This window comes from Cyclopterus lumpus, chromosome 9, assembly GCF_009769545.1.
Source record: "Cyclopterus lumpus isolate fCycLum1 chromosome 9, fCycLum1.pri, whole genome shotgun sequence".
Lineage (NCBI taxonomy): Eukaryota > Metazoa > Chordata > Actinopteri > Perciformes > Cyclopteridae > Cyclopterus > Cyclopterus lumpus.
The window spans coordinates 8,244,099-8,270,602 of NC_046974.1; the positions used below are offsets into that span (position 1 = coordinate 8,244,099).

General features: G+C 41.4%; 4 protein-coding genes across 5 annotated transcripts; 3 read left to right on the top strand and 1 right to left on the bottom strand.

Moving 5' to 3' along the window:
- The first annotated feature begins 2,154 nt into the window (after positions 1–2,154).
- adora2aa (adenosine A2a receptor a) lies at positions 2,155–10,384 on the top strand. Of its 2 annotated transcripts, XM_034542491.1 has the most exons (4): positions 2,155–2,408; positions 5,782–6,437; positions 7,773–8,109; positions 8,209–10,384. In XM_034542491.1, exons 2-4 carry the CDS (start codon positions 6,100–6,102, stop codon positions 8,770–8,772), a joined length of 1,239 nt encoding a protein of 412 aa, XP_034398382.1. In that variant the 5' UTR covers positions 2,155–2,408; positions 5,782–6,099; the 3' UTR covers positions 8,773–10,384. The 2 variants fall into 2 exon arrangements, with proteins under 2 accessions (XP_034398382.1, XP_034398381.1); XM_034542490.1 differs by having other exon boundaries at positions 7,773–10,384.
- Positions 10,385–12,541: 2,157 nt separating this feature from the next.
- On the top strand, positions 12,542–13,648 carry LOC117736862 (uncharacterized protein C22orf15). The gene is made up of 4 exons (XM_034542492.1): positions 12,542–12,656; positions 12,868–12,990; positions 13,201–13,275; positions 13,358–13,648. Exons 1-4 carry the CDS (start codon positions 12,542–12,544, stop codon positions 13,471–13,473), a joined length of 429 nt encoding a protein of 142 aa, XP_034398383.1. The 3' UTR covers positions 13,474–13,648.
- Positions 13,649–17,103: 3,455 nt separating this feature from the next.
- Positions 17,104–21,743, top strand: upb1 (ureidopropionase, beta). Its single transcript, XM_034542541.1, has 10 exons — positions 17,104–17,445; positions 18,059–18,230; positions 18,332–18,419; positions 18,502–18,596; positions 18,677–18,835; positions 18,922–19,091; positions 19,444–19,525; positions 19,767–19,809; positions 19,999–20,153; positions 20,358–21,743. The coding sequence occupies exons 1-10, from the start codon at positions 17,342–17,344 to the stop codon at positions 20,439–20,441; spliced, it is 1,152 nt and encodes a 383-aa protein (XP_034398432.1). The 5' UTR covers positions 17,104–17,341; the 3' UTR covers positions 20,442–21,743.
- Positions 21,604–24,850, bottom strand: gucd1 (guanylyl cyclase domain containing 1). The gene is made up of 6 exons (XM_034542542.1): positions 24,489–24,850; positions 24,272–24,356; positions 23,918–24,083; positions 23,721–23,812; positions 23,382–23,623; positions 21,604–22,883 (listed from the first exon to the last, which is right to left on the bottom strand). Exons 1-6 carry the CDS (start codon positions 24,493–24,495, stop codon positions 22,792–22,794), a joined length of 684 nt encoding a protein of 227 aa, XP_034398433.1. The 5' UTR covers positions 24,496–24,850; the 3' UTR covers positions 21,604–22,791.
- Between the last annotated feature and the right edge of the window lie 1,654 nt (positions 24,851–26,504).

Consider the following 26,504-nt stretch of genomic DNA (forward strand, 5'->3'; position numbering starts at 1 on the left):
AGTTTGGGCACCCCTGATCATTTTCAAGATTTTCCTTTATGTATCATTGGTTGTTCGGAACAGCAATTTCAATTAAATATATCATATAGCAGACAAACACAGTGATATTTAAGAAGTGAAATTAAGTTTATAGGATTTACAGAAAGTGTGCAATAATTACTTAAACAAAAGTAGGCATACATTTGGGCACCCTTGTTTTATTTATTTGAATACCTTTAGCACTAATTATTGGAACACCAAATTAGTTTGGTAAGCTCATTGACCCTTGACCTACATACACAGGTGAAGCCAATCATGGGAAAGGGTATTTAAGGTGGCCAGTTGCAAGTTGTTCTCCTCTTTGCATCTTCTCTGAAGACTGGCAACATGGGAGCCTCAAAACAACTGTCAAATGACCTGAAAACAAAGATTGTTCAACATCATGGTTTAGGGGAAGGATACACAAAGCTAGCTCAGAGATTTCAGCTGTCAGTTTCCACTGTGAGAAACATAGTGAGGAAATGGAAGACCACAGGCACAGTTCTAGTTAAGGCCCGTAGTGGCAGGCCAAGAACAATCTCAGATAAGCAGAGGCGAAGGATGGTGAGAACAGGCCAACTCAACCCACAGACCAGCTCCAAAGACCTACAACATGATCTTGCTGCAGATGGTGTCACTGTGCATCGTTCAACTATTCAGTGCACTTTGCACAAGGAGATGCTGTATGGGAGAGGAATGCGGCAGAAGCCTTTTCTGCGCCCATGCCACAAAAAGAGTCGCTTGAGGTATGCTAAAGCACATTTGGACAAGCCAGCTTCATTTTGGAATAAGGTGCTGTGGACTGATGAAACTAAAATTGAGTTATTTGGACATAACAAGGGGCGGTATGCATGGTGGAAGAAGAACACACCATTCCAAGACAAACACTTGCTACCCACAGTTAAATGTGGTGGTGGTTCCATCATGCTGTGGGGCTGTGTGGCCAGTGCAGGTACTGGCAATCTTGTTAAAGTTGAAGGTCGCATGGATTCCAGTCAGTATCAGCAGATTCTTGCGAACAATGTTCAGGAATCAGTGGCAAAGTTGAAGTTGCGCCGGGGCTGGATAATTCAACAAGACAACGACCCTAAACACAGCTCAAATTCTACCAGAGCATTCATGCAGAGGACCTAGTACAACGTTCTGGAATGGCCATCTCAGTCCCCAGACCTGAATATCATTGAAAATCTGTGGTCTGTTTTAAAGCGGGCTGTCCATGCTCGGAAACCATCAAACCGGACTGAACTGGAGATGTTTTGTAAAGAAGAATGGTCAAAAATACCTTCAACCAGAATCCAGACCCTCATTGGAAGCTATAGGAAGCGTTTAGAGGCTGTTATTTCTGCAAAAGGAGGATCTACTAAATATTGATGTAATTTTTCTGTTGGGGTGCCCAAATTTATGCACCTGCTTACTTTTGTTTAAGTAATTATTGCACATTTTCTGTAAATCCTATAAACTTAATTTCACTTCTTAAATATCACTGTGTTTGTCTGCTATATGATATATTTAATTGGAATTGCTGTTCCGAACAACCAATGATACATAAAGGAAAATCTTGAAAATGATCAGGGGTGCCCAAACTTTTTCATACCACTGTATGAACATGGACAGCCGATGCTAATATACGAGATTGTATCACGGCTACGGCTGCAAGATCGATAATGTTTGTTAGAAAATTAAAATTTCCCTAATTTAAAATGTAAAAATCCATTTAAATGGGGTTAAAATAAAGAAATGAACATACTACTTGTATAAAATATGTAGTATTAATGGTGCACATATATATGTGATATCAAGAGATGACCAGTGTTTTATAAGTAGTCTGAATTGTAAGGGAAAATATAATTTCTTTTGCAATCGTCCCTAATCTCTCCTAATTATCAAACAGTGAAATCAATTGAACAATAATTGGTCAGGGATGTTGCACTAAAAGCATTAATCAATGATAAACTGGATAACTCGTGTCTCAGGCTTCAACACACGCACCAAGTAGTTTTAATGTGTGTCATCAACCGACTCCTCTGAATACACAACAGGCTTTTAACTGATCCGCCCCCGGAGAGGAAACACGGGCTCATATCAGACTGAATATGGTTTATGAGGGAGGAGTGAGTGTGAGAGGGAGGAAAAAGCTTCATCTGTCTGCAGTCATTCGCTGAATAAGCAGTGTTTTTTCTTCCAATCCGATCAGAGACCTTCACCATCTTTATTTTCTGGATTTAACCAGCACGGCCGTTCATTGACATCATCCCAGTTTCGAACTTGTCGCTCAGTGGGAAGTGAAAACGGTATTTATATATATTTTTAGGGCGAGTGTGTTTAATATCAGCTCTTATCATTGCCGGAAATCCTCTGTCTGCACGGTGGGCATCCAGAAAAAAAAAAAGGTGAGTCATTTTAATTGACAAAAAGTTTAATTCTGCATAAAATCAAACAACACCTGAGTGTTTAAATTGATTATACATGGCATGCAGTTTGGTCAGAGGTTATGCATGCAATCTTAATTTGTGAAATAGTAACTTTATATCAAACATATAAGGTAGAATAACATGTTGTGCATATAGACAGCATGCAGACCAACGGGAGCTGTGTGTAAATCATCAGAAAGCATGTGTTGAATTAAAAGTGATGCGAGTGTTGGGAAAACAAAAGCAAGCAGGAATTAACCTGAAGTAAATTCATTGCAGTGAGTGGCCCCACTGCATTAATGTAGGTCTCTTGCCCAGTGTCCAATAATGGCCGGATCAAGCTGTTTGGGGTCCTGGGCCTAAAGTTTGGTGTTTGGGCCCCTAATAAACACGCCCACTCCATCTGTAACCGCTGCATGAGGAACGTGCAGAGCCGGTCAGGTTCACGCTCCAGAGAACAAAAGCTCCGGCTATGTAAACAAAGCACGGAGAAGCTGGATTTACAAATGTGGCAACCTGCAGGTCAGAAAGGTGAAGCCAAGGCAGAAGCGACCTTAAACCTGCATTCTTTCTAACCGCCATCAGGGGGAGACACCTCTGGTTGCAAAAAGAAGTCCGATTTTATTGAAGTGTCGAAGAAAATGACTTCTCACTTGATTTATTAGATTAGTAATGATTATTTAGTAAATCATGGTCCCATTTAGAGTGAATTAAATGATAAATCAGTGTATGCTTTTAGGGTGTGGCTACCGTGTGAGTGACAGGTCGCTCTACCACGTTGTGTGTTATGTCTTAGTCTTATAGCTTTAACCCTTTCATAGTGCATTTTAAGGTCATGGAAGTTAATTGGTACACTTTGGTTGCCTGAAAATGTCTTATTCAACGTTCGGTTCACGAGTCGTTTCTGATTGCAAAAAAAATTAAGAGGCAGGCGGACAAAATGCCGAATTCAAGGCTTAAAAACTGTAGTCCACAAACCAATCGGTGTTTGATTCTACATTAATGCTCTGAATTTAGAATTGAATACCTTTTAATAAGTTCTCCCAATCTGTTCTCTAGTAACATATGGCTATATCTACTATATAGTCCTCCACGAGGGAAGTATTAACGATTCATCAATTACATGTATGCCATCAAGTCGTTATTGATTAATTCCTCACTTGTTTTCTAAATTAATTAATCGTTAGCTCCTCTTTAAAATGTGATTATCAGATACTGATTAACTAATGGTTCACATGCAGTTAGTTCCTCATTCATTTCTCATTTGTTCAAAAATAGATTACCACGTAATAAACCGGGGGGGGGGGGGGTGTTGAGGCTCTGGTTGGTCGTACAGTCTCATAATAAACTGCGTCTTGGTGATGCTGTAGGGTTTGGAGCAAATTGAGTAAATGCCCATTGTAATCCTTAATTCACTTTCCAAATGGAGAAAACATTTCTGAATACAAAGATCATTTTTCATTTGAATCATTTCTGAGCAAAATTCATCTGCTAAAGATCCTTTAGAAATACCTCACTGTCCCTTGTGTCACAATAATTGTAAATAATTAAACCTCATGACAGCTGGTTATTATGCATTGCTTGCATCGGTGAGAGTCACTGCCGTATCTTTCAGAGATTCATTATTTCCATCACTGTCCTCTGGGATTTTAGTTTTGGACCAACGAATGAGACATTATAATACGCTGCAATATAACACCGTACGTCCCCGACATCAAGACAAACGAATACCCAGGGCTCAGAGGAAAGAGACCAACAAAAACTGTATTTGTAAGTCAAATAGGACGAACAAAGAAAACCTACTGATAACTATCAACTTTGAAATAACAAAGTCTTTGGTATTGATAAAAACATCCCAATCCGACCCAAAAGGAAAACCCTGACTCAGAGAGCAAAGACCTCCGTGTTCCACCACAGCTGTTATCTCCCAAAACCTCAACGTAACCTCCAGAAACTTTCACTCCAGGGAATTCAGCTCCACAAAAACAGTAGGTTTCTGTTTATTAAGCCTTTTATGGACAAAGGCACACAGATATCAGACTTGTGATCCACACATTGAGAATAGATCATATGGCCCATATTTCTCAGAAGAAATGCCCCGAAGACCTAAATTAGCATAAGACTCAAAAGTGCTTTTAACAAGAAGCTATGAGAGTACATCTGAAAACGCTCCGTAGACCTGAGAAAAACTTTCCCATTACATGTAAACATCTGATTTATTGTATTATAGCGGCACTGGACACTTGGTTTCATGTTTAAAACATTTCTCTAATGCATAAAATATCTTCTGACTAAAATAATCAATAATCAAATGCAAAGTTTGTAAAAAACCACCCTTCATTATTATTTTTTATTTACACTTACACATTCAGCTGATCTGCTTCATCAGGACTTTTGTTGGGTGCGGTTTGATTAGATTTGACTTCCAGTGTTGCCAAAATAAACAAACAGCTGTCAGCACTTTCTGACTCAAGTGTTGCCAAATCCTAATTGGTTGGTTGGATATGTGACATCACCAGCATCACCTTTCTGCAACCTGAGCCCTGCCCATTTAAAACCAGTGACAGGAGGTCAGATACTTTTTTTTTTTTTTTTTTTAAACCAGTCTGTTGATGCTCCAAAAGATCACAACAGGAAGTCCTCTACAGTTCAAGTGCGTTTGATTCCGAGGAAGTCTTCACAAACCGCTCTTCCACTGCTCCTCTGCAGGGTTCAAGAGGGGCTGTTTCCAGAAGACATCAGCAACCCCACAAAACCGAACACTGAGATGAGCGCTTTGGCAGACTCTCGTGAATACATTCCCAATCTTCATTTGTAGTAACATTTGTAATTTCTGGCTGCTTTAAAAAAAATCTGTCCAAGGACAGCAGATGGCTAACTCACAGTTTAACTGTTGATTGGTGTGCATTGTCCCTGTAAAATAAACAAATTAAAAAGATTTGCTAAGGAGGAATTATTTCATGGTCTCAAAAAAGTATTAAAAAGTCTCCTTCAAAAATAATAATCCAAGATGGGCTGTAGGGTTTGCGTAAAATAAAAAAATGCCTGTATTCTATATGGCAAAATGTATTTAAAATAGTTTATTTCCTTTAGACGTTTACCCCTGTTGGAGTGTTAACACCTTTGTTAAGGTGTTTGGATTAAAAGCTCTTTTAGGCAGGTTGAGTGGGTTATGGTGGGGATTCTGGGAAATTGTATAAGCTGCTACATGATGAAATGTTGATTCTTTTTTAGTAACACCTTTGACACGCACCTCTGGTTTGCTCTAAAACAGATCTGATACAAACCGTGTTGAAATTCACTTCCTTTACTGTAAAATCATATCCTCTTTTTCACTTCTGCTCCTTTTCAGCGACTTGACGTTTCATTGATGTGCGTCGTTGGCATCATCTCAGCCCCTCGGGAGGTCTGTGGGAAATAAGCGCTGAGGGGAAGGACCTGAGGGAAGAGGACATGCAGAGGATGAGTGGGGAGTCACGAGAGACGGCGGCTCCATCCGAAGTTTAACAAACCAGAGGCTTTTCTTCCTGCTGTTTGAGCTGAGCAGGTGTGAAAGCACTGAAAGTGTTGGAAGTGAGGAGGCTGAGCTCGGGAGCTGCCAGGCTGCAGCTATGGTCGTTGAGGCGAGGTTTCCTCCCTCCTCATCAGTGACCTCGCCCTTTGCCTCACCATGCTGAAAGACCCCGTCGCCACCTCCTGCTACATCGTCCTGGAGCTGCTCATTGCTGTGTTCTCCGTGCTGGGCAATGTGCTGGTCTGCTGGGCCGTGTGCCTCAACAGCAACCTGCAGAGCATCACCAACTTCTTCGTGGTGTCGCTGGCGGTGGCCGACATCGCCGTCGGCGTCCTGGCCATTCCCTTCTCCATCGTCATCAGCACCGGCTTCTGCTCCAACTTCTACGGCTGCCTGTTCATCGCCTGCTTCGTGCTGGTTCTCACTCAGAGCTCCATCTTCAGTCTGCTGGCCATCGCCATTGACCGCTACATTGCAATCAAGATACCGCTCAGGTCAGTGACCCGGGGTCGCTTCGTATACAGGAGACACAGAGAAATGTGTGCCTTTAAAATAAAGGGTTGATAAGTTTTAAGTAGTGGCTTTGTTAATGGTTAGTACATGATATTATATATATTGTTTTAAGCTGTTAATAAGAACCCCTTTTCGTTTTCCAGGTTAAAAAAACAACGCAATTCCCTTGTACTGAAATTAAATCTATTTGTACAGACAATATAGAATAAAACCCTTATTAATGACCTACTCACTCTAACAGCTGCAAACTAGAGGGTCTGTTGGAAAGGAAGATGATTTATCAATGGTTTATAAACATTCATAACTGCATTTACAACAACGAAGTGAATTATTCACAACCTGGAAACCCAGAAGTTGAAAAGCTGTCTTGATTAGTTTCCTTATTATTATTTATCAAGCATTAGTGAATAGAATATTAACTGCTTATACATATATATATATATTTATAGAAATTATGGAATCAAAAGTAAGAAAGAAAAAAAAAAGGTACATTAGGTAATGTTCTTAATTTGTGTTGTCTTTTATTTTTCTTTATTTTCAGTCTAATCTGTTTCGTATTCTCAGGCAGTGGAGCACACACAATTTTATATCTATCAGTAAAGACATGACATTTGAACCAGAAAATCTTGGCTGAATAAGTGTGTCCAGAAATGGCGTCTCCCACGAGGCCACGTCCCCTCTGGAGCAATCAAATGAATTGTGCTTTAATTGCTTGTACAGACTGAGTGACCCCCCTGTAGCCCCCATGCTTTATTATTTCACTGTAAAAACACCGCATTTTCAGACGTCAGCGAGGATTTAGCATTGAAATGATCTAAGGACATAATGTCTCCAGACGTCTACAGTCTCCTAATGACACGCTGACCAGGGATCAGTGTCAAGTTGTGACTCATCATAATAAAAACACTAAGCCTCAGAGCCACATGGAGATGAGCCTTCCTGTTATCCCTCCTGCTCAAAGATACATGAGCATTATCCGTGTTGTTTTTTGCATCCCTGATGAGGGGTGGGGGGTGGGGGGCTTAACCTTTGCACTTTAACATTTCAAGAATGTGATAGAAACAAGGAAACAGTCTCAGCTGCTCTCCCACACAGGCGTACTCAAAATAGACTCTTCCTATAAGGAGTCCTGAAGGACCTTGTTTGTTTATCCTCTCTCTTCTAGTTCCGGGAGGGGAAGTGCTTCAAAATGAGCAATCGGACGATCAAATTATAAGACGAGGGGAATTTCATATACACTGTTTACAAAAGATTACTAAATACAGTTTGCAGCGTTTGAGCTGATGTTCGACGTTTGTGTCGTCTTCCCTCTCCAGGTACATCAGCTTGGTGACAGATCAGCGGGCTCAAAGCATCATCGCCATCTGCTGGGTTTTATCCATCATCATCGGCCTGACCCCCATGATGGGCTGGCACGAGCTGTCCAAGAGCGCCAACATCACCTGCCCGTCCGGCCTGATGAGGTGCCTGTTTGAGGACGTGGTGGCCATGGAGTACATGGTCTACTTCAACTTCTTTGCCTGTGTACTGATTCCCCTGCTGCTGATGTTAGCCATCTACCTGTGTATCTTCATGGCTGCTCGCCGCCAGCTCAAGCTGATGGAGGTGAAAGCGGTTCACGGGGAGAAGTCGCGCTCCACGCTGCAGAAAGAGGTCCAAGCTGCCAAGTCTCTGGCCATCATTGTGGGGCTGTTTGCAGTCTGCTGGCTGCCTTTACACATCATCAACTGCTTCACCCTCTTCTGTCCTCAGTGTGAGCGTCCTCCAGCCTGGATCATGTATGTGGCCATTATTCTTTCCCACGCCAACTCCGTGATCAACCCCTTCATCTACGCCTACCGCATCCGGGAGTTCAGACAGACCTTTCGCAAGATCATCTGGCGCCACATCTTGGGCAAGCAGGAGCTGTTGGGGAGCGGCAGCAGGACTCACGGCTCCAGCAGATTTACGCCAAACAGCCTGAGCTTTGACCTTTTCACTGAACACAGCAGCAGCGGCAGTAGCTGCGAAAGCTCCTACCGCTGTCCAACTCGCATGACGCCTGTAGAGGGCGGCGTGGTGGAAGTGTCCCGCCCCCCTCTGTCAGTCATCATCTCCCACTGTCCTAAAATAGGCCCATGTCCACAGCAACCCCTCAGATGGACTCAAATCCCCAGAGGACATCAGCAGCAGCACGTGGAGCAGCAGCTCGACTGCCCTGGACCAGAAGTCGTGGAGGACAAGGACAAACAGAACCTCGGCCCCTGCCAGGTCACCTCGCTGTTGAACCCGCAGAACAGACACAGCTGCTTTAGTGAGCTGGCAAAGGTGTTGTGACTCGTGCACGTTCACTGAGTTTCAAGAGCCTTGCAATGGAGAAGGAACACTGCAAACGGATAATGAATGGACAGCGAATGTCACGAAGGTGATGGAAATCTCCTCGCCATAAGAAACATTATTTAAACACAGTGATTTGTTCATTTAAACCAGGCTAAAAGTCTAAGAGCACTGCTAGTGACCCAAAGAGGTTGTGTTGCTTCACATCACAACCTCATGACACCTCGACTCACACTTCTTTATTTGTTCAGGCACTTCACACATCACAAATGGCTTCAACAAACAAGGTTACGAAATGCTTTTGCTTCGTCTTTACGGATAGTTAATGTGTCATACAACTGCACTTTGACGAAGGAAATTGCGCAACCCACCAAAGCTTAGCCGAAATGGAAAAGAAGGGACAGTATTGACCTTCACTCCCTTTAAACTACAGCAGGTTGAAGTAATATACCAAAGTATGCATGTAAATAGCATCCTGCCATTTCTGGTCTTTGGCTGAAGACACATTATTGGTACATTTTGACATTTTTCATGGATGGGAACATACATCACCATGGGCAGAGGATTATGTCTTATGCATTATTGCCCCCTCATGTGCAGCATTTTAAGATTCAGTCCATTCTGAGGACCTGCACCACAAGCGGTGACACCAGCCTGCTTAGAGAAGTTCACGCTCAATTGTAGAAAGTTTTAAACGTTTCACGTTCGGCTTATCCCCTCCTCTCACATTGTAATCCAGCTCCATAACATCGATGTAACACGTTCTAATTGGTCTGACCAACATCAACAGTACTTTCCCCAGTGGCAGATTGGTTCATCTAAGCAATGTAATGGTTCACGTGTTTAAAAGTAAGGGCTCCAGTGTCGGTAATGCGATGCTGAAATGTAACCTCGTGTTTTTTGTTTGCTCAGTGTGTCAACTTGACTTTGACTTATTTAAATTATATTCATGTAAATGTCGACGTCTGTGATTTGATGACTGTCTCGAAAATAATTTGTCGGGGGATTGTGAACGTCAATATTTTAGACTTAAATCAAACTCATGGAAGCAATTCTGGTTCTAATTGTCCTGATGAATGTGTCCTCAGTCCAGCGTGACGGTTGCTTCCTGTGTGATCACAAGCAGACTAAGTCCTGTCTTTAAAGCTCCTAAAAGGAACTTTCATTTTGTGTTGATTTTGGTGGTTCCTGTGGACACAAATGCGTTTACGAGCATCAGAGTTCTTTAAAAAAAAACTCTCATTTGACTGTAGCAGGGTCTGTCGGTCTGCTCCACTCGGTCCTGGTTCTGGTTCTCCCGTGCCTCCCTCCCCTCCAGCGGGCCCAGCATTATGACCCCTGTCTCCAGCAGCGTGGTGTCGGTATTGACTCCTAAAGGGGACCGGCGGGGTAGGGAGGTAAAGCTCTGCTCCTGGCTGGAGGAGGAGGTGCTGCTGTCAGACGCTGAGCTGGTCACTACTGGAGGCCCTGCTGGAATCCGAGCTGAAGGAGTTTCTGGTGACCCTGCATGGTTTGATTGGTGTATGTAGGTCATAGGTTTACACTGAGACTGTTTCATAACCAGTTAAAAGTTCTTCACAGTAACTTTAAATAAAACACGTTCTATTTTCAAGTGTTTGCGATGCTATTTGCATTCAGCAATGGCCACAATGGCCCAGTCCTTATTCAGTAGAGCAGCTCCAGGCTTCCCACTGGCTTCTCACCAGACAGGGTCATGTTTCATATCAGATCTGGAAGTCTATAGAACTGAGTCAGAGAACTGGTTTGCTTATTCTGGGAAATGATTAATCAAGTAGTCCAACTATCTTTAGATTTCTTTATTTTCCCAGCTTTCAGTGTGAGTTCAGGTTACAGGGTGCAGGGGACACTTCTTTTTCAAAGCTTTCCCGGAGGCCGTGAAGCACATTATTTGCTCCTCTGCGGTCCTGTGTGTCGACAACGTAGCTCATCAGCTGGGTCTTATCAAGCTTATGATTCAAAACGTTAGGATGCGGTGAGAAAACTAGATTGTCATTGCAAAGGAACTTGAATTGTTGAATTTGTTTGAAATCATTTATAGTTGCTCTCATCAATATTTTATATTAATGGAATAGTTTGTCATTTTTGCAAATACACTTATTTGTTTGACATAAAGGCTGGAAGCAGAGGGAAGCGGCTAGCTGAAGCTCACTTATCAAAAAGTGATATTGCATTTAAAAAAAGTTTTTTCAGGGGTTTATGTCTGTCTATTTGTTGGCTGGTCATTTTAACGGCAAATGTTTCCCAAGCTGAGTGGCTGACGGTGGTACTCTTTCTGTTTTCATACTTTTACTGTTTTCATACTCTTACTGTTTTCATACTTTTACTGTTTTCATACTCTTTCTGTTTTCAGACTTTTACTGTTTTCATGCTTTTACTGTATTCATACTTTTAGCTTGGATGAATTCACTGAACACGAGTTGCCCGCCAGCAAACAGCAGACAGACAAAGTTAGCAACAAGCTGGTGAACAATGAGCCCAGAAGTTTAACAGTTTGCAGAAACAAGCCGTAAACAAAACACTGACATATTATCACCCTGGAAACAAGTTGTAAGGCAAACAAAGCGCTGAGCATGCAGATTGAGGTGTTGCGACACTTTCCACATTGTCACTGTTGCATTACTGGTAGTTTTTCTATATAAAATAAGAGTTTTAGTGTGGCTGCTTGGCACATTTGTCACTGGATTTATTTAAACGATGAGTCATTTATTTCATAGTCGAACAACGTATTTCCACGAAACTTATGATCTGTGGTAAAAACACAACAAACAAAAAAACATTTAAAATGGTGCTTTTTGTGGAGAAACGCATCTCAACCAACTTCTGACCATCAGCAGTGTTTATATTTAGTGTTTAATTATGATTTATAGTAGAACTCTGAAATGTAACGTAGCGCTTTGATTGGCTGCTGAATTGACCCCAAAAATAAATCTACACAAGTTTCAATTTCTTTGCGCATAACCGCAAAAGGTGCTGTTTCGACCAATCAGCTGCCGGGAATCGTCATCAGCCTCTCACTACCCTCCTCCTCCTCCTCCTCCTATGTTTTTGGGGGGATTTAATAGTGATTATTGTTGTCCCTCGTCAGTTATTTCTGAACTAAGATCAAAATTGGATTAAAACTCCCCACCATAGGTTTTACAGTCAGTAAGTAGAAACAGTGTTCAGTTAGTTTCAATCTGTAGCGGGAAACAATAAAGCCTCTTTTTTAGTTGTCAGTCTTGACATCACTGTCCAACAAGTTGTCGCTATAAAGTCCAGAGTGCCAGTCTGTCTGTGTGCAGAGACACCATGGATACAGCAGTCCCTTGTCTCCCTCATTTAAAAGGCTTCTGCTTTGAAAGAAGAAGAAGAGGAGGAGGAGGAGGAGGAGGAGGAGGAGAAGGAGAGGTATGTGTGTGTGTGTGTGTGTGTGTGTGTGTGTGTCTGTCTGTCTCTGAGCTGAGTCTTTGTCACAAAGTGGAGACCACAACACTGATTTAACGGCCTCCATTGCTGCATTTCGTGCCCAGTCCAAACGTGTTACTCCCGGGCTCGGTGGAAGAAGCAGGTGCTGGTGGTGGCAGAAGTAGTGGAGTCTAACTTCAGGACCAGAACATGTTTGTCACTATCCTGCTCCGAGGTTAGTAAAGTTCCTGGGTGTATTATATTCTTGCTGCTTTTCAAGTATAGGAAAAAATGTTGCCTGAGTACAGGGAGAATAAACCAGCATTATGAAATAATAATTAAGTTAAGTTTAATGTGCAATGTCATGTTTTTAATAGTTGTTTTCCCCTCAGACAGCAAGATGGAAATGTTCAATCTCAACTGTAAGCTCATAAACTTTATCCATCATCTAAAGGAGAGGTGCGGCCTGGACTTCAAAGGTACTTAACAGCTCTCAACACTGTGAGTGGTTGGGACTTGCAGTAGAAGCTCGGCTGAAATCATCCATTAGTGAAGCGCACTTGTCCATTAAAATTCCTTTTATCTCGCTATTGGGATCATTATAGTGCAAAGCCAGCATAATGCACCTGAAGCACCAACTCTATGGAGTCAGATTGTCTGACAACATCCTGTTGACAATTCGTCCTGCAGAGAGTGTGGAGCTGATGGACAGCAGTGGCAGAGTGATGGATCTGGAGGGGAAGCAGCAAAGTGTGGCTCTGGCCAGCAGCGTGCTGGGAGAGAGACAATACTACGTCCTGCTCCGAGTCTGCCGTGAGTCCATAGTTTGTCTCTAAGTTTAGATGTCTAATATTAGGAACAAAAAAATTATGGTGCTTTTTTCTTTTTTTTATAGTTACAGAGGTAACTCTCATATCACAATACTAAGTGAATGTAAAAGTGCAGCGTTTTATGTCTGACGAAGGATAACCTTCTCAAGCCGTTTTATTACACATTAAAGTTCATGGCTTTACTTCCCTTCAGGAGACGATGACACCGGAGGTCGTAAATACGTGTCTCTCCTCAACAACTTCAGCCAGAGTCATCCCCAGTTAACAGGTAACGAAAGGCAGCAGCAGCAGCCTCACAGTGCTGTGTTCAGTGCTGTGTTCACGATTGAACTTCAACCGTTGTGTTGTAGAGCTGCTGAGGAAACTGTCGAACACCGAGAAGGAGGCAGACCGAAGGACGAGAGGAAGGACACAGAGCAGCGGTCCTGCCGGCCAAACCAGGAGCAAAAAACGTCTCCGCAAATAACAAGAAACCGCATCTTAAATAGTTTCTGTCCTAGTCAAGACATTGAAGTCTGATTTCTTTAGACACTACGATGTATTTACCCATGAGCAGACTAGCTGTATTATAACCATGCAAACAATCTGTTAAATGCGTCACATATAGTGTTTTATATTTTTAAATGTAGGTTTTCTATCTCTAGTTTTGGCCACTCTAGTTGTAAGTTATGGTGTATTATTAGAAGATGGTTGACATCAACTTCAATAAAAAAGTGAGTGAAAAGTGAGTCTCATAGTGGTAAAATTAATGTTTCTGGAAATAACATATTAGACTTACTTTAGACATCCAGCTCAATATCAGAAACATTTGTATCCGGATACTGACCAAGTAGAGCAACTATGGCATGACGATTACATAGTTCAGATTTACCCCAAACTAACACAGACAGTTAGACAGTATCATTAGAAATATTCAAAAGTAAGTGGCAATAAAACAATTAAAAATCACTCTTTGCATTTAAAATGTTACTTAGAAGTATTAGCTGTAGATGAAAAAGTAAAAGTTCTCATCATCAATTATTGTATGTATTATTATCTTTGTGTGTGTGCATACGTCCCCCTGCAGCCCAAACAGCAGGACAAGACGGGGTTCAGCTGCATTCTCACATATCCTGCCAGTTTAACTTGCTCCTCTCCAGCGTTGCCATGACAGCCAGTCACATCACAGCTGCACGTTGCTGAGATGTGGGATTGGTTGAATGATGAGAAGTGTGTGGAGAGAAAGTGTGTGCTGGCTCACCGCCTCCATAAAACACTCTGGGAAACCCTGCAGCTCTAAAATGTCCACCAGGTGGCACTAATTAGCTAATGATGGGATGTGCTGCAGGGCCTCCTGCTGTTGCTATCGGAGACAACTACAAACTAGAACATTTCGCAAGAAATGTTGATAGTGTGGCTACTACCGAGAAGAGACAACCAGAGACTACAGAGACAACAAGAGACTACATAGACAACAAGAGACAACAAGAGACTACAGAGACAACAAGAGACTACAGAGACAACAAGAGACTACAGGGACAACAAGAGACTACAGAGACTACAGAGACAACAAGAGACTACATAGACAATAAGAGACTACATAGACAACAAGAGACAACAAGAGACTACAGAGACAACAAGAGACTACAGAGACAACAAGAGACTACAGGGACAACAAGAGACTACAGAGACTACAGAGACAACAATAGACTACATAGACAATAAGAGACTACATAGACAACAAGAGACAACAAGAGACTACAGAGACAACAAGAGACTACAGAGACAACAAGAGACTACAGGGACAACAAGAGACTACAGAGACTACAGAGACAACAATAGACTACAGAGACAATAAGAGACAACAAGAGACTACAGAGACAACAAGAGACTATAGAGACAATAAGAGGCAACAAGAGACAACAAGAGACTACACAGACAACCAGAGACAATAAGAGACAACAAGAGACAACAAGATACTACAGAGACTACAGAGACAACCAGAGACAATAAGAGACAACAAGAGACTACAGAGACAACAAGAGACAACAAGAGACTACAGAGACAACAAGAGACTACAGAGACAACAAGAGACAACAAGAGACAACAAGAGACTACAGAGACAACAAGAGACTACAGAGACAAGAGACAACAAGAGACTAAAGAGACTACAGAGACAACAAGAGACTAAAGAGACTACAGAGACAACAAGAGACTAAAGAGACTACAGAGACAAGACTACAGAGACTACAGAGACAACAAGAGACTAAAGAGACTACAGAGACTACAGAGACAATAAGAGACAACAAGAGACTACAGTGACAACAAGAGACTACAGAGACCACAAGAGACTACAGAGACAATAAGAGACAACAAGAGACTACAGAGACAACAAGAGACAAAAAGAGACTATAGAGACAATAAGAGGCAACAATAGACAACAAGAGACTACAGAGACTACACAGACAACCAGAGACAATAAGAGACAACAAGAGACAACAAGAAACTACAGAGACAACCAGAGACAACAAGAGACTACAGAGACAACAAGAGACTACAAGAGACTACAGAGACAACAAGAGACTAAAGAGACTACAGAGACAAGACTACAGAGACTACAGAGACAATAAGAGACAACAAGAGACTAACGAGACAACAAGAGACTAACGAGACAACAAGAGACTAAAGAGACTACTGAGACAACAAGAGACTACAGAGACAACAAGAGACAAAAAGAGACTATAGAGACAATAAGAGGCAACAAGAGACAACAAGAGACTACAGAGACTACACAGACAACCAGAGACAATAAGAGACAACAAGAGACTACAGAGACAACCAGAGACAATAAGAGACAACAAGAGACTACAGAGACTACAGAGACAATAAGAGACAACAAGAGACAACAAGAGACTACAGAGACAAAAAGGGACAATAAGAGACAACAAGAGACTACAGAGACTACAGAGACAACAAGAGACTACAGAGACAAGAGACAACAAGAGACTACAGAGACAACAAGAGACTAAAGAGAATACAGAGACAAGACTACAGAGACTACAGAGACAATAAGAGACAACAAGTGACCACAGAGACTACAGAGACAGCAAGAGACTACAGAGACTACAGAGACAACAAGATACTACAGAGACTACAGAGACAACAAGAGACTAAAGAGACTACAGAGACAACAAGAGACTAAAGAGACTACAGAGACAAGACTACAGAGACAATGGTGTTCACTGTAAAGTCAGAGTGGAGGAAGACCTGAAGGAAGAAGTTGATGTACATTACAATGTTATAATAACTATAACATTAGAATTATTAAAACGGTTGCATTAATACAAAGTGAACTCATTAATGAGCAAACAATTACAGCAAAATATTGTAAAGCACATATGAAATAAGAAAGCAATACCTTATGCTCTGCTGTGAAGAAACCTCAACACTGGCAGGGAGAAGGAGAGCGCTGTGGTCCAGCATGGTGGTTCCACTGTTGATGGAAAGTTAAGCTGGTGCTGCAGCATCTGGTCTGGCTCTATGAGCCTGGCTGCTTCGCATAGCCACACCGAATAATATAAACCTGACCTGAAGAGATTTGTTTACGTCTATATGTTACGTCTATGTTAGCCAGACCCATAGAAATAGACCTGTGAAATAAACAAGTGTTAGAATATGTTACACTGACAGTTCATCTGAACTCTTGAGGATGAAACTAGTAAAACGCATTAGCAGTTAAAGTTAACTGTACAGCTACAAAGTATAGAAAAGACAACCACTTAATGTAACATTTAAGAAAACAGCATCAATGTGAACAATAACATCTGGAAAAGGGGCCAGGGAGGGTTAGACTCTATAAAGACATATATACCAATCTATATTTATTTTAATTAAGATTGATTAATTAATCAAACAATGTTTTAAACAAATTTAGTTATTTTGTATTATCATTAATTTAAGTTGAAATGTAATATGCATACCCTTTGTTTCATTCGTATATTTATTCATATATTCGTATTAATATACTATTCAAAGAATATGACGTTCACCGGAAGATGTGTCGGTATTTTGAGGAGGCTTGACAGTGTGTGTGTGTCTGTGTGTGTGTGTGTGTAGTGGAGTGGAGTGGAGTGGAGTGCCCTCAACACAAACACATGGGGTTAATAATTGACCCAACTTCCACGACCAGCCGCTGGACACACGCGGTCGGGTCTTCCTCCTCAAATCCCTGAACGTGCGTCAGACTACGTGCAGGCACGGCTAGTTAAATCACGAGCGTATCAGATAAAACGCGCATCACGTCGGACATCGCGCAGCAGCTGCCGTGAAGCCGCAAACCCGAGGAAACCGCAGAAATGTCCGCATGCGAGTTTGAATCTCTGGAGGAATCTCTGGAGTCGCACCTGCCAGAGGCCGAGCTGTCAGAGGTGAAGCGCATCTTGTTCGGGAAGGAAACGCAGTGAGTTGTCGCGAGAGTACTTCAACTTTAACACGGAGATCATACTATTCTCTATACAAAGTGTTTTTCTATTCATCCTTCTTGTGAGTGGACTTTGGTCCCTTCAGTTTGAGCTGCAGTGGTCAACACACAACCTTTAAACTGTGCAAAGAAAAGATTACGCAATACAGGGTTTGGAACTTTTACCATGTAGTTTCTGTGTAGAAGTATAGGGGTCACAAGTGGATATTTGCTCCACTTAATAATTATGTTATTGCAGAAAAAAATAAGTACAGACTTCTGTTTATGAGTCACATCTCCAATTATACACAAGGGAGAATAATGCAGTGAAATTAGAAAATACAAACTAATGCTGCAACTAACTCATTCATAATTACTTTCATTATCTATTAATCTGCTGATTATTTACCTGATTCATTTGATAACTTTGGTTTTCCTCCAATGTGGCCCTTGGACAGACACCAAGAAACCAAGGGGGAAAATGTTTAGCTCACTGTTAAAAAAAAGTGTAACATTGTCAGTTATGACAAGGAATCAATGTCGGATCATCTTCCTTTCTCCTCCTTCTGGTCCCCATTCTGTGATCAGTCACGACGAGTCTTCTCTGTCGCAGGAAGTTGGACCTCCCGTCATGTGCTGTGAGCGCGGCCTCTGAGCGTGACTTTGAGCTGAAGGGTTTCAGGTTTGAAGCTGCACAGGAACAACTGAGGCCTCCCAGAAGGGTCCGCGTGGGACTCATTCAGAACCGCATCGTCCTGCCCACCGACGCCCCCATCCTGGACCAGGTCAGGACTCAGACGCATGTTGTTAAGCGGACCGGAGGCAGACAGGATGCTGTGCATTTTACAAGCCAGTGGCGTAAACCCTCTGGGTGTCTCCTCCCCAGATCAATGCCATGCACAGCCGCGTTGGTGAAATGGTTGAAGTGGCAGCCATGTGCGGCGTAAACATCGTCTGCTTCCAGGAGACCTGGAGTGAGTCCGTTCATGGGTCAGCACTACACATTTCCTACAAGACAGTAACAAAAAAGACTAACCTGTGTTTTGCTGCCCGCAGCCATGCCCTTTGCTTTCTGCACCCGCGAGAAAGAACCATGGACGGAGTTTGCGGAGTCTGCAGAAGAAGGAAACACCACCCGCTTCTGCCAAGAGGTGAGATGCCAGATGTCTGCCGCAGTGCAACGTTATGCTTTGCTGCAGTGGCCTAACGGCACTGTAAATTATGTCATCAGCTCGCCAAAAAATACAACATGGTGGTCGTCTCTCCCATTCTGGAGCGAGAGGGGCTGCACAGCACTCTGTGGAACACAGCGGTGGTGATCTCCAACTCTGGACATGTGCTGGGAAAGAGCAGGAAGAACCATATTCCCAGAATTGGAGACTTTAATGAGGTTAGTGAGGGATTTGCCTTCAATACATACTGTATGTGTGAAAGTAGGCCAAACTGCTGTGTTCACTGTGTTTCTTTTCCACCCAGTCTACATATTATATGGAGGGCGACACTGGCCACACAGTGTTCCAGACACAGTTTGGGAACATTGCTGTGAATATCTGCTACGGGCGCCATCACCCTCTCAACTGGCTCATGTACAGTATGAATGGAGCTGAGATCATCTTCAACCCCTCAGCTACCGTTGGAGCGCTCAGGTCAGGAACAAAATGGAGTTATTAATTATGTATTAACAATCGCTAGAAGGCCTCTCGGCCAGAACGAGCTGCTTGACTCCCATTGACGCCCCGTTTCTCCCCCTCCGTGTCTTCCTATGCTGAGATAGTATGCGGCTCCTTGTTTGCTGTGTGGGGATTTAATTAAACACAAATTACTTTGGGAATACGCAACATGTAATTAATATTGTCAACATTGTGCTTTAGTTGTACATATTCACTTAATTCCACTATAAAACTAAACCTATTGCTGTTGGTATATATACCGTAGGAAGTTGTTGTTACATGTCGTTTTATATCCATTAATAATAATAATAGTTTTCCTTGCCTACAGTGAGCCCATGTGGTCTATCGAGGCCAGGAATGCAGCAATAGCTCACCACTGTTTCACTTGTGCAATCAACCGTGTTGGGACGGTGAGTCAGTGTCAATAACTGCAGTGTCAGCAGACATACATGCAGGGCGGAGGGCGGTAGTCGGGGTTTAGACTTTGAAAGTTTTATTTTTTCATCAGGTTTGGTTAGAAAAAAACATTCATTTAAAAAATAATAATAATCTTTGGTAAATGCTACATCATTTAGATTAAATGTAAATGGGGAAATATGTTGCACACTTATTTTTTTGGTGACTTTCTGTGCATTCTTGTCTTTCACACAGGAACATTTCAAAAGTGAATTCACATCTGGTGATGGAAAAAAAGGTCAGAGATTTAATTCCTGGTGTTGTGAAACTTTAATTTAGCTTCTTCAATATGTACATTTGCGGCAAGTTAATTCTTCAGGATGTTCTAAATGTGTTGCAGTATTTAAGTTATCCGTATCTATACAGTGAGTTTTCGGCCGTGTGAATTATTTCTGTTAGTTACAGACAGATCTGCTGACTTCTGCAGCTCACCATGATTTTGGACACTTCTATGGATCCAGTTATGCGGCTGCTCCCGACGGCAGCCGCAGCCCGGGGCTCTCCAGGACCCGCGACGGACTGCTCGTTGTAGAAATGGATCTCAACCTGAACAGACAAATCAGCGACAAATGGAGTTTTAAGGTAGATATAACCGATAATCATATATGTACGTCTCATTTTGACCAACTTTAAAAAAGCATGTGTGTGTATTTGTCCCTGCAGTGATTGGAGGGTTGTACTTGCTTAAGAGGCAAACATTATTGGATGCTTTGCAGTAATGTGAATGTATTGCGGTAAATACAATCTATTCTCCTGATGTACTGGTAATCTACCTGTGTGCTGCAGATGACTGGGCGGTATTCTGAGTATGCAGAGGAACTTACCAAGTCTGTGAGACCTGGCTTCAAACCCAACATTGTGAAAGAGTAGATATTACACTATAGGAGAGGTAACAATTGTGCCTTCTTTAACAAAAGGTTGCTCTGATGTCTCTAGAGGACAACATGTCTGCCTCAAACAAAACTGCAATAAAGTTATTATATATTGATAAAATAAAAAAATGTAAGTTAGTACATTATTTCAGAAGATGAGCCTTTTCAGTACCAGTTTGTTTACAACTGTTAAAAAATAACAGATTTTTATAATTTCCCATTTAATTTCCAATATACTATGCTAAAAAAAATTAAAAAATAAACCACATAAATTAAACTATTTCCTGCATTTTAATGTTTTTGTATAGCATATATTTGCCCCCGAGGATAAACATGAGAAAAATGGCTCAAATGGTAAAAACGCAAATTGAAGCCATAGTTTTATATTGAAGGCAAAATATGAAACAGAGTTCAGTTCTTATCATAGTGTTTATATTTGTTAGATTGGTTCCATCATGTTGTCCCCCTAAAGTATAACCACTGTTGTTTTTAACTGTACAACTAACTTATCTTGATTTCTTCATTGAAGATTTGACAAGACCTGGATAGAGAAACGAGTCCATGAAACTTGCTGAACAGCGGCCGCTTACGGGTTGATGCTAAATGCTAAATGCTGAGAGTCAAAGTCAGTGAACTGACTCCATTACACACTATTAGCCACTGTAACCATGAGGTGGAACCAGACCATGTCAGGCAGGAGCGGTTGAGTGTAATGACCTGAATAAGAGTTTAATATATTGCTTATGAATTCAGTAAGAGGAACAATTTTTTGTCTTTACTTTTTTTTTTTCTTTCTTTCTTTCTTAAGAGGCTCCAATAGAAAGATGTTGGTATTAAATGAGCATTTAGGTAACTTAATCTGATGATATGGATTGATTGTCCCATCAGGTTATTTTATATTTAGAATATGCAGAAAAATACGCAAAAACTGGGATGGGATTTAGTTAAAAGATATCAAACTGCATTTCAAATTGTGTTTTGTATAACCTAAAAAGATAATTTGATTTTTCAAATGTATTATTACTAATAAATCCGTACATCAAAGAACTAACATTTGATTTTATTCAATCTCTGGCAAACTGTTAGTATATAATTTAAGGTGCAAGTATCTCAAATACTCGCTTGTGTTTCAGGAAAAAAACAAAAACAAGGATGGAGCGCATGTTCAAATCCTTCTTTAATCATAACATATAATAAATGCAGCTCTATGTTTAATAAAAAATAAAGTTTGAGGTTTAAAACGTGCCGTTTATTCTTACCAAAAAGAACAACAAGGAAGAAATAATTTTTGTATAGATTAAAGAACAGCAATTTCATGGTCAATATTTAAATAACACATAATTATGTCTGGTTTGAAAAGTGTAGTGCAAAATCATACTTATAATATCAAAATGAAAAGAAAAAAAAACTATGAGGAAATGACATTATCTTCACCACTTTCAACATAGAACATGAGTCTAAATTACACCGTTGTTCTGCCACACATTCAAAACAACCATGTATCCATCTATCCAGCATGTTGCCATGACACTAAAACACAAGATGTTGGGCGTTTTTTCCTTAATTGAAATGAAATTAATCCGGTGAGTTCCTGTTTCAGACGGTCAATCCTCTGTCCATATTCTTCTGCAGGCAGATTGAGTTCCACAGACCAACTATGTGGTAGCATTGAACTAGCTATTAATTAATGTCACACTTTAGGGCATTAATTACCTGAGACTCTCAAAGCACAACTACTTCCTGTATTCCCTGTTGATAGAATCATCAGAATAAAAAGTGATGAAGAGGTGAGTTAGGAGGATTTTCTTCTTTTTTTTTTAAAAAGGCAAGTGGAGGTTGAGGCTGCTGATGAGCCTCTTCTGGACTTCAAAGCTGAACAGCACAAATAAATTGTTTATACCAAACATTATTTTAAGCCCTGAATCATGTGCACACTATTTCCAGGTATGTCGTATTCTGTCATGATTCCCACATTTCATCCTGCTCACAGTTTGAGATTTCAATAGCTCATATTAGAGTCATTAAAATTCAGCTAAGAGGCAATAAAATCTATGGTCTATCTGCTAATCTCAAAAAAGAGGATACAAAAATAATTTAACTTAGATTTTTGAAACTTCCAGCTGTTAGTCCTGCAGTGGTCGAGTGGTAGTGACTTTGTAAGAGGAAATAAGAGCGGTGAATATGCAGCAGTCATGTGAGCAGTTGGGCTTCTTAGCACCGGAGAGGATGGCCCAGGGGATCTGCGATACCATGAGCAGCCGCGGGTCCGAGACTGTCGACCTGCAGCATCAGGTCTCTACACTGATGAGCTGGGGAAGAGTGAAATCCAAACCCATCATCACTGTCCATCAACTCTCCTTGAAGATCAGCAGGATATCCTCATCTGTCCCGTAGCTCCGCCGAGCCTCCTCAAAGTTAGTGATGCTGGTGCAGCACACCCCTGAAAAACACACAAACACGTAAAATAGGGAAACATCTAACCAACTGTTGGATGGATTGACGTGACATTCGTAAAGACATTCACGTGAATTGTAATAACTGTTTGTAATAACGGTTTGTAATAACGTGGTATGTCACCTAGCACCATCATCTGGTCAAAATGTAATTATCTTGAATGTTGAAAGCAGAAATTAAGTAATATCTTGGAGTTAACAACTAAAAGGTCTACTTTGCTAACAAAACCATGAATATAAAGCTTTGAAACAAAGTTGACTAAATATGCTAATCTAAGGCTGCAAACAATCATTTTCAGCAATCTGTTGATTATTTTTCTTTCAATCAAATCATCAAACAATCCACAAATTGTTTCAGCACTACATTTACATCCAAAAAGAAAACTAAATCTACATGGCAAAAAGGGAAACTTGTATCAGGACTTCCGAGTACTTATTCAAATACACTTATGCCACATTCTGCTTGTGCTTTGGACATTACTCACGGTCAGAATACGCTGGGTTGTTGTAGAAAACGCAGCCAGTGGTCCTGTTAAAGCCGCATAGTACAACGAAGTGACCCTGGTACTCTGGCTTCCTGCAGAAACACTTCTGGCCCACAGGCAGGAAGCAGCAGTATTTGACAGGCGAGGAGCAGAGTTCACATGTCAAGACGACCGCATTAACCAGCACTATGGCAACGTGGCCCTGCTCCAGATGAGACTGGATTTCCTGAACCGTCACAGAGCTATGAGAAGACATCAACAAAAACATGTCAGGCGTTAGGTTTGCTTTGTGTGTGAAAAAAAGCCGGTTTGTCCATGCGAATAAACCGAAAAACTCACCATTTCTTCAGCACCACACCGTTGCTGTCTGCTTGAAGGAAAAGCTCATTCACTCTGTCCTCTTCTGTATCGAAGTGTTTCTTATAGAAGGACTGCAAACCACACCAAAAGACAAGAAAGACCCCGTCACATATACAGAACTAGAAACATTCAAATCTGGTTAGGACAGTACTGACAGCTTGGTCTGGGGAAAGTACCTGATTCCTAAAGCCCTTATCGACACCCAGAGTCTGCGTGCAAAAGCAGTGTTTGATTCCTAGATGGCACATGAGGTAGGCCAGGTCAATAGTCCACACACTCTCTGTCAGCTTGAGCTCCCAGCATGCTCTCTGGAACTCCTCATCACTGACTGGATGGAGGTACCTGCAAGATTGGACAGTTAAGAGACTGTAAATCCCTCGGGGTCAACTGTCGTGCAATGGTGTGAAAGCATACAATTCACTCTACAATTTGAGTATCATCTGTATGGAGATGACTGACGATATTCGGAACACATTTGGCAGACATGACGTTAATGCTTTTAGAGGTTAACGACTTTATTGTGCACTTACTTCAGGACCATCCTGGAGCAGGCTAACCCGCAGTCCCAGTGGTAGAGCTGCCGAATGACAGGGACGTTCAGCAAGACGGCATCCTCTGAGGAAAGGTGTGTTAATTATTAATTCGTGGTTAAAATAATAACTGTGTACTGACGCTGCTCTCAGAAGTGACGTGAGGCTGGCTCAGTCCCTATGTACGAAGCTGTTGATATCGGATGGTGTCACTCACCTGTCATTCTGGTGTATTCTTTCTGAGACAAGCGGGCAACTAGCTAACTCGAGACGAGCTGGTCAGTGGTGTTTACAGCATTTGATCCGGGGTTGGGTTTCTTCATGGATGCTGCAAGTTTAACGTTAGCTGTCAGGCTAACAGCACTTACTAGTCGGTTGGCTGCATGCAAAGCGAAGCTTCCTCCGGGACACGCGCCACCGCGGCACATACAAGTTTTAGATAAATAAACAAATAAGGGATACAAGTCAGAAAAACGAGTTATTTGTGTCGCTGCGTCTGTCTAAAAGACTGCTCGGCTTCACTTCTCTGTTGTTTGCTAGCATACTGAGACGCTTCTTCTGTTGGGTCATGCTGTACCTGACAAAGGTGCTGCCCCCATGCGGTGCGGGGGGGTCATCGTTAAAAAGATAATATATATATATATATATATATATATATATATATATATATATATATATATATACGTATATATATTTTTTTACCAGCTTAATCCATTAAGCGTTTGTTAATACGGCTTCACCTGAAGTTGTTTCCAGGAGCCACATTGTTGACGGGATGTTTGCTGTCCAGCCTGCGGAAGCTGTACTTGGGGGAACATTTCCCTGCCCACTAGTCCAGGTCACAGCTCCAATCAATAATAATACAGAGATAACAAAGATACCACCCTTTATAAACATAAAATACAAGTGGAGACAGATATGACACTTTTAATAAGTTTTATAACTGACATCCAAGGAGAAAAGAGATAAGAAAGTGTGAAAGAAAAAATCATATTAAATTCCGGGCATACAGCCATGTCTTGAAGTTCCTAAGATAAGATGCACAAACGTCACAAAGCAATGAAATAGTTTCAATAACAGTCAAACTGACTATACTCCACGGACGATGAGTTGAAATGGAGAGCGTGTGTGTTTTTGTAATAGAGATCAAATGTAGCTGAGACAGGATGACATTATCAGCCACATGCCAAAACTGGGGGTCCACACACACACACACACACACACACACACACACACACACACACACACACACACACACACACACACACACAGGGTGAACCTGAAGACAAATCCCAACCCTAGGTTTGGAATAACCAGCGTTTTTGGTGTTTGATAATCATAATAATAACATGTAAAGCAACCAGCTCTGCAAGCAGCCTGATGTAAGCGTGCGTCAACAATTGTCTGCCTGGTAGAGCTTTTGGAATAATTCAGCCAACAACTTCTCTCGTTCTGGTAGATTTATTTCTCTGATCACAAGCAAAGTACAAGCGCTGAGATTGCGATGCCAGGGGAGTCACAACAACTCTCCCTCTAACCAGGAAGTCCGGCCTTTACATACACAGATTTCATCACAGGTTTGTATGCATCATCCTAACCTCTGATTGCGCTAAATAAATAGTTCCATCTCACAGGACTGAGCCCTGCAAGGCCAAGACACTTTCTTGATGAAACTAGTCAAATAACATGCGTGGGTGTTGTGATACAAGGCGCTTTTCTATTCTCGAGAAGCACACATTCCCAGATACAAATTTCACTTAATATGTGTTATTCTGAGCTTGAGTAACCTGACAAAAGCACAACATTATAACAATATATAAGCATTTATATTATCACTGCAGTCTGGCTCATCGCAGCTCCACCACACACCATCGATGAACTACTGAGCAATAATGAAGCGGTGAATTGTATAAGCTCTCTTGATCTTTGCAGCACTGTTACAATGATCCAAAAACCTAAAATATATATAGTAAGTCACGTGGAACAATAGAATAAGGCAGAGTGATTTTGGCGAGGACATCATTATCATACTACAGCAAATATTATATGTAAGTTTATATAAATATTTATATCTTATGATCGTCGTCTTTGTCCTCTCACCAGTGTTTTTTCTTAATTTAGCATATTTGAACATTTTAATTAGTATGTGGTAAATATGGAAGCCCATTTCCACCAGTAAAAGAAAAAAATAAGATGAAAATGTAGCTGTGATAATAAAAATATGCCCATGGTA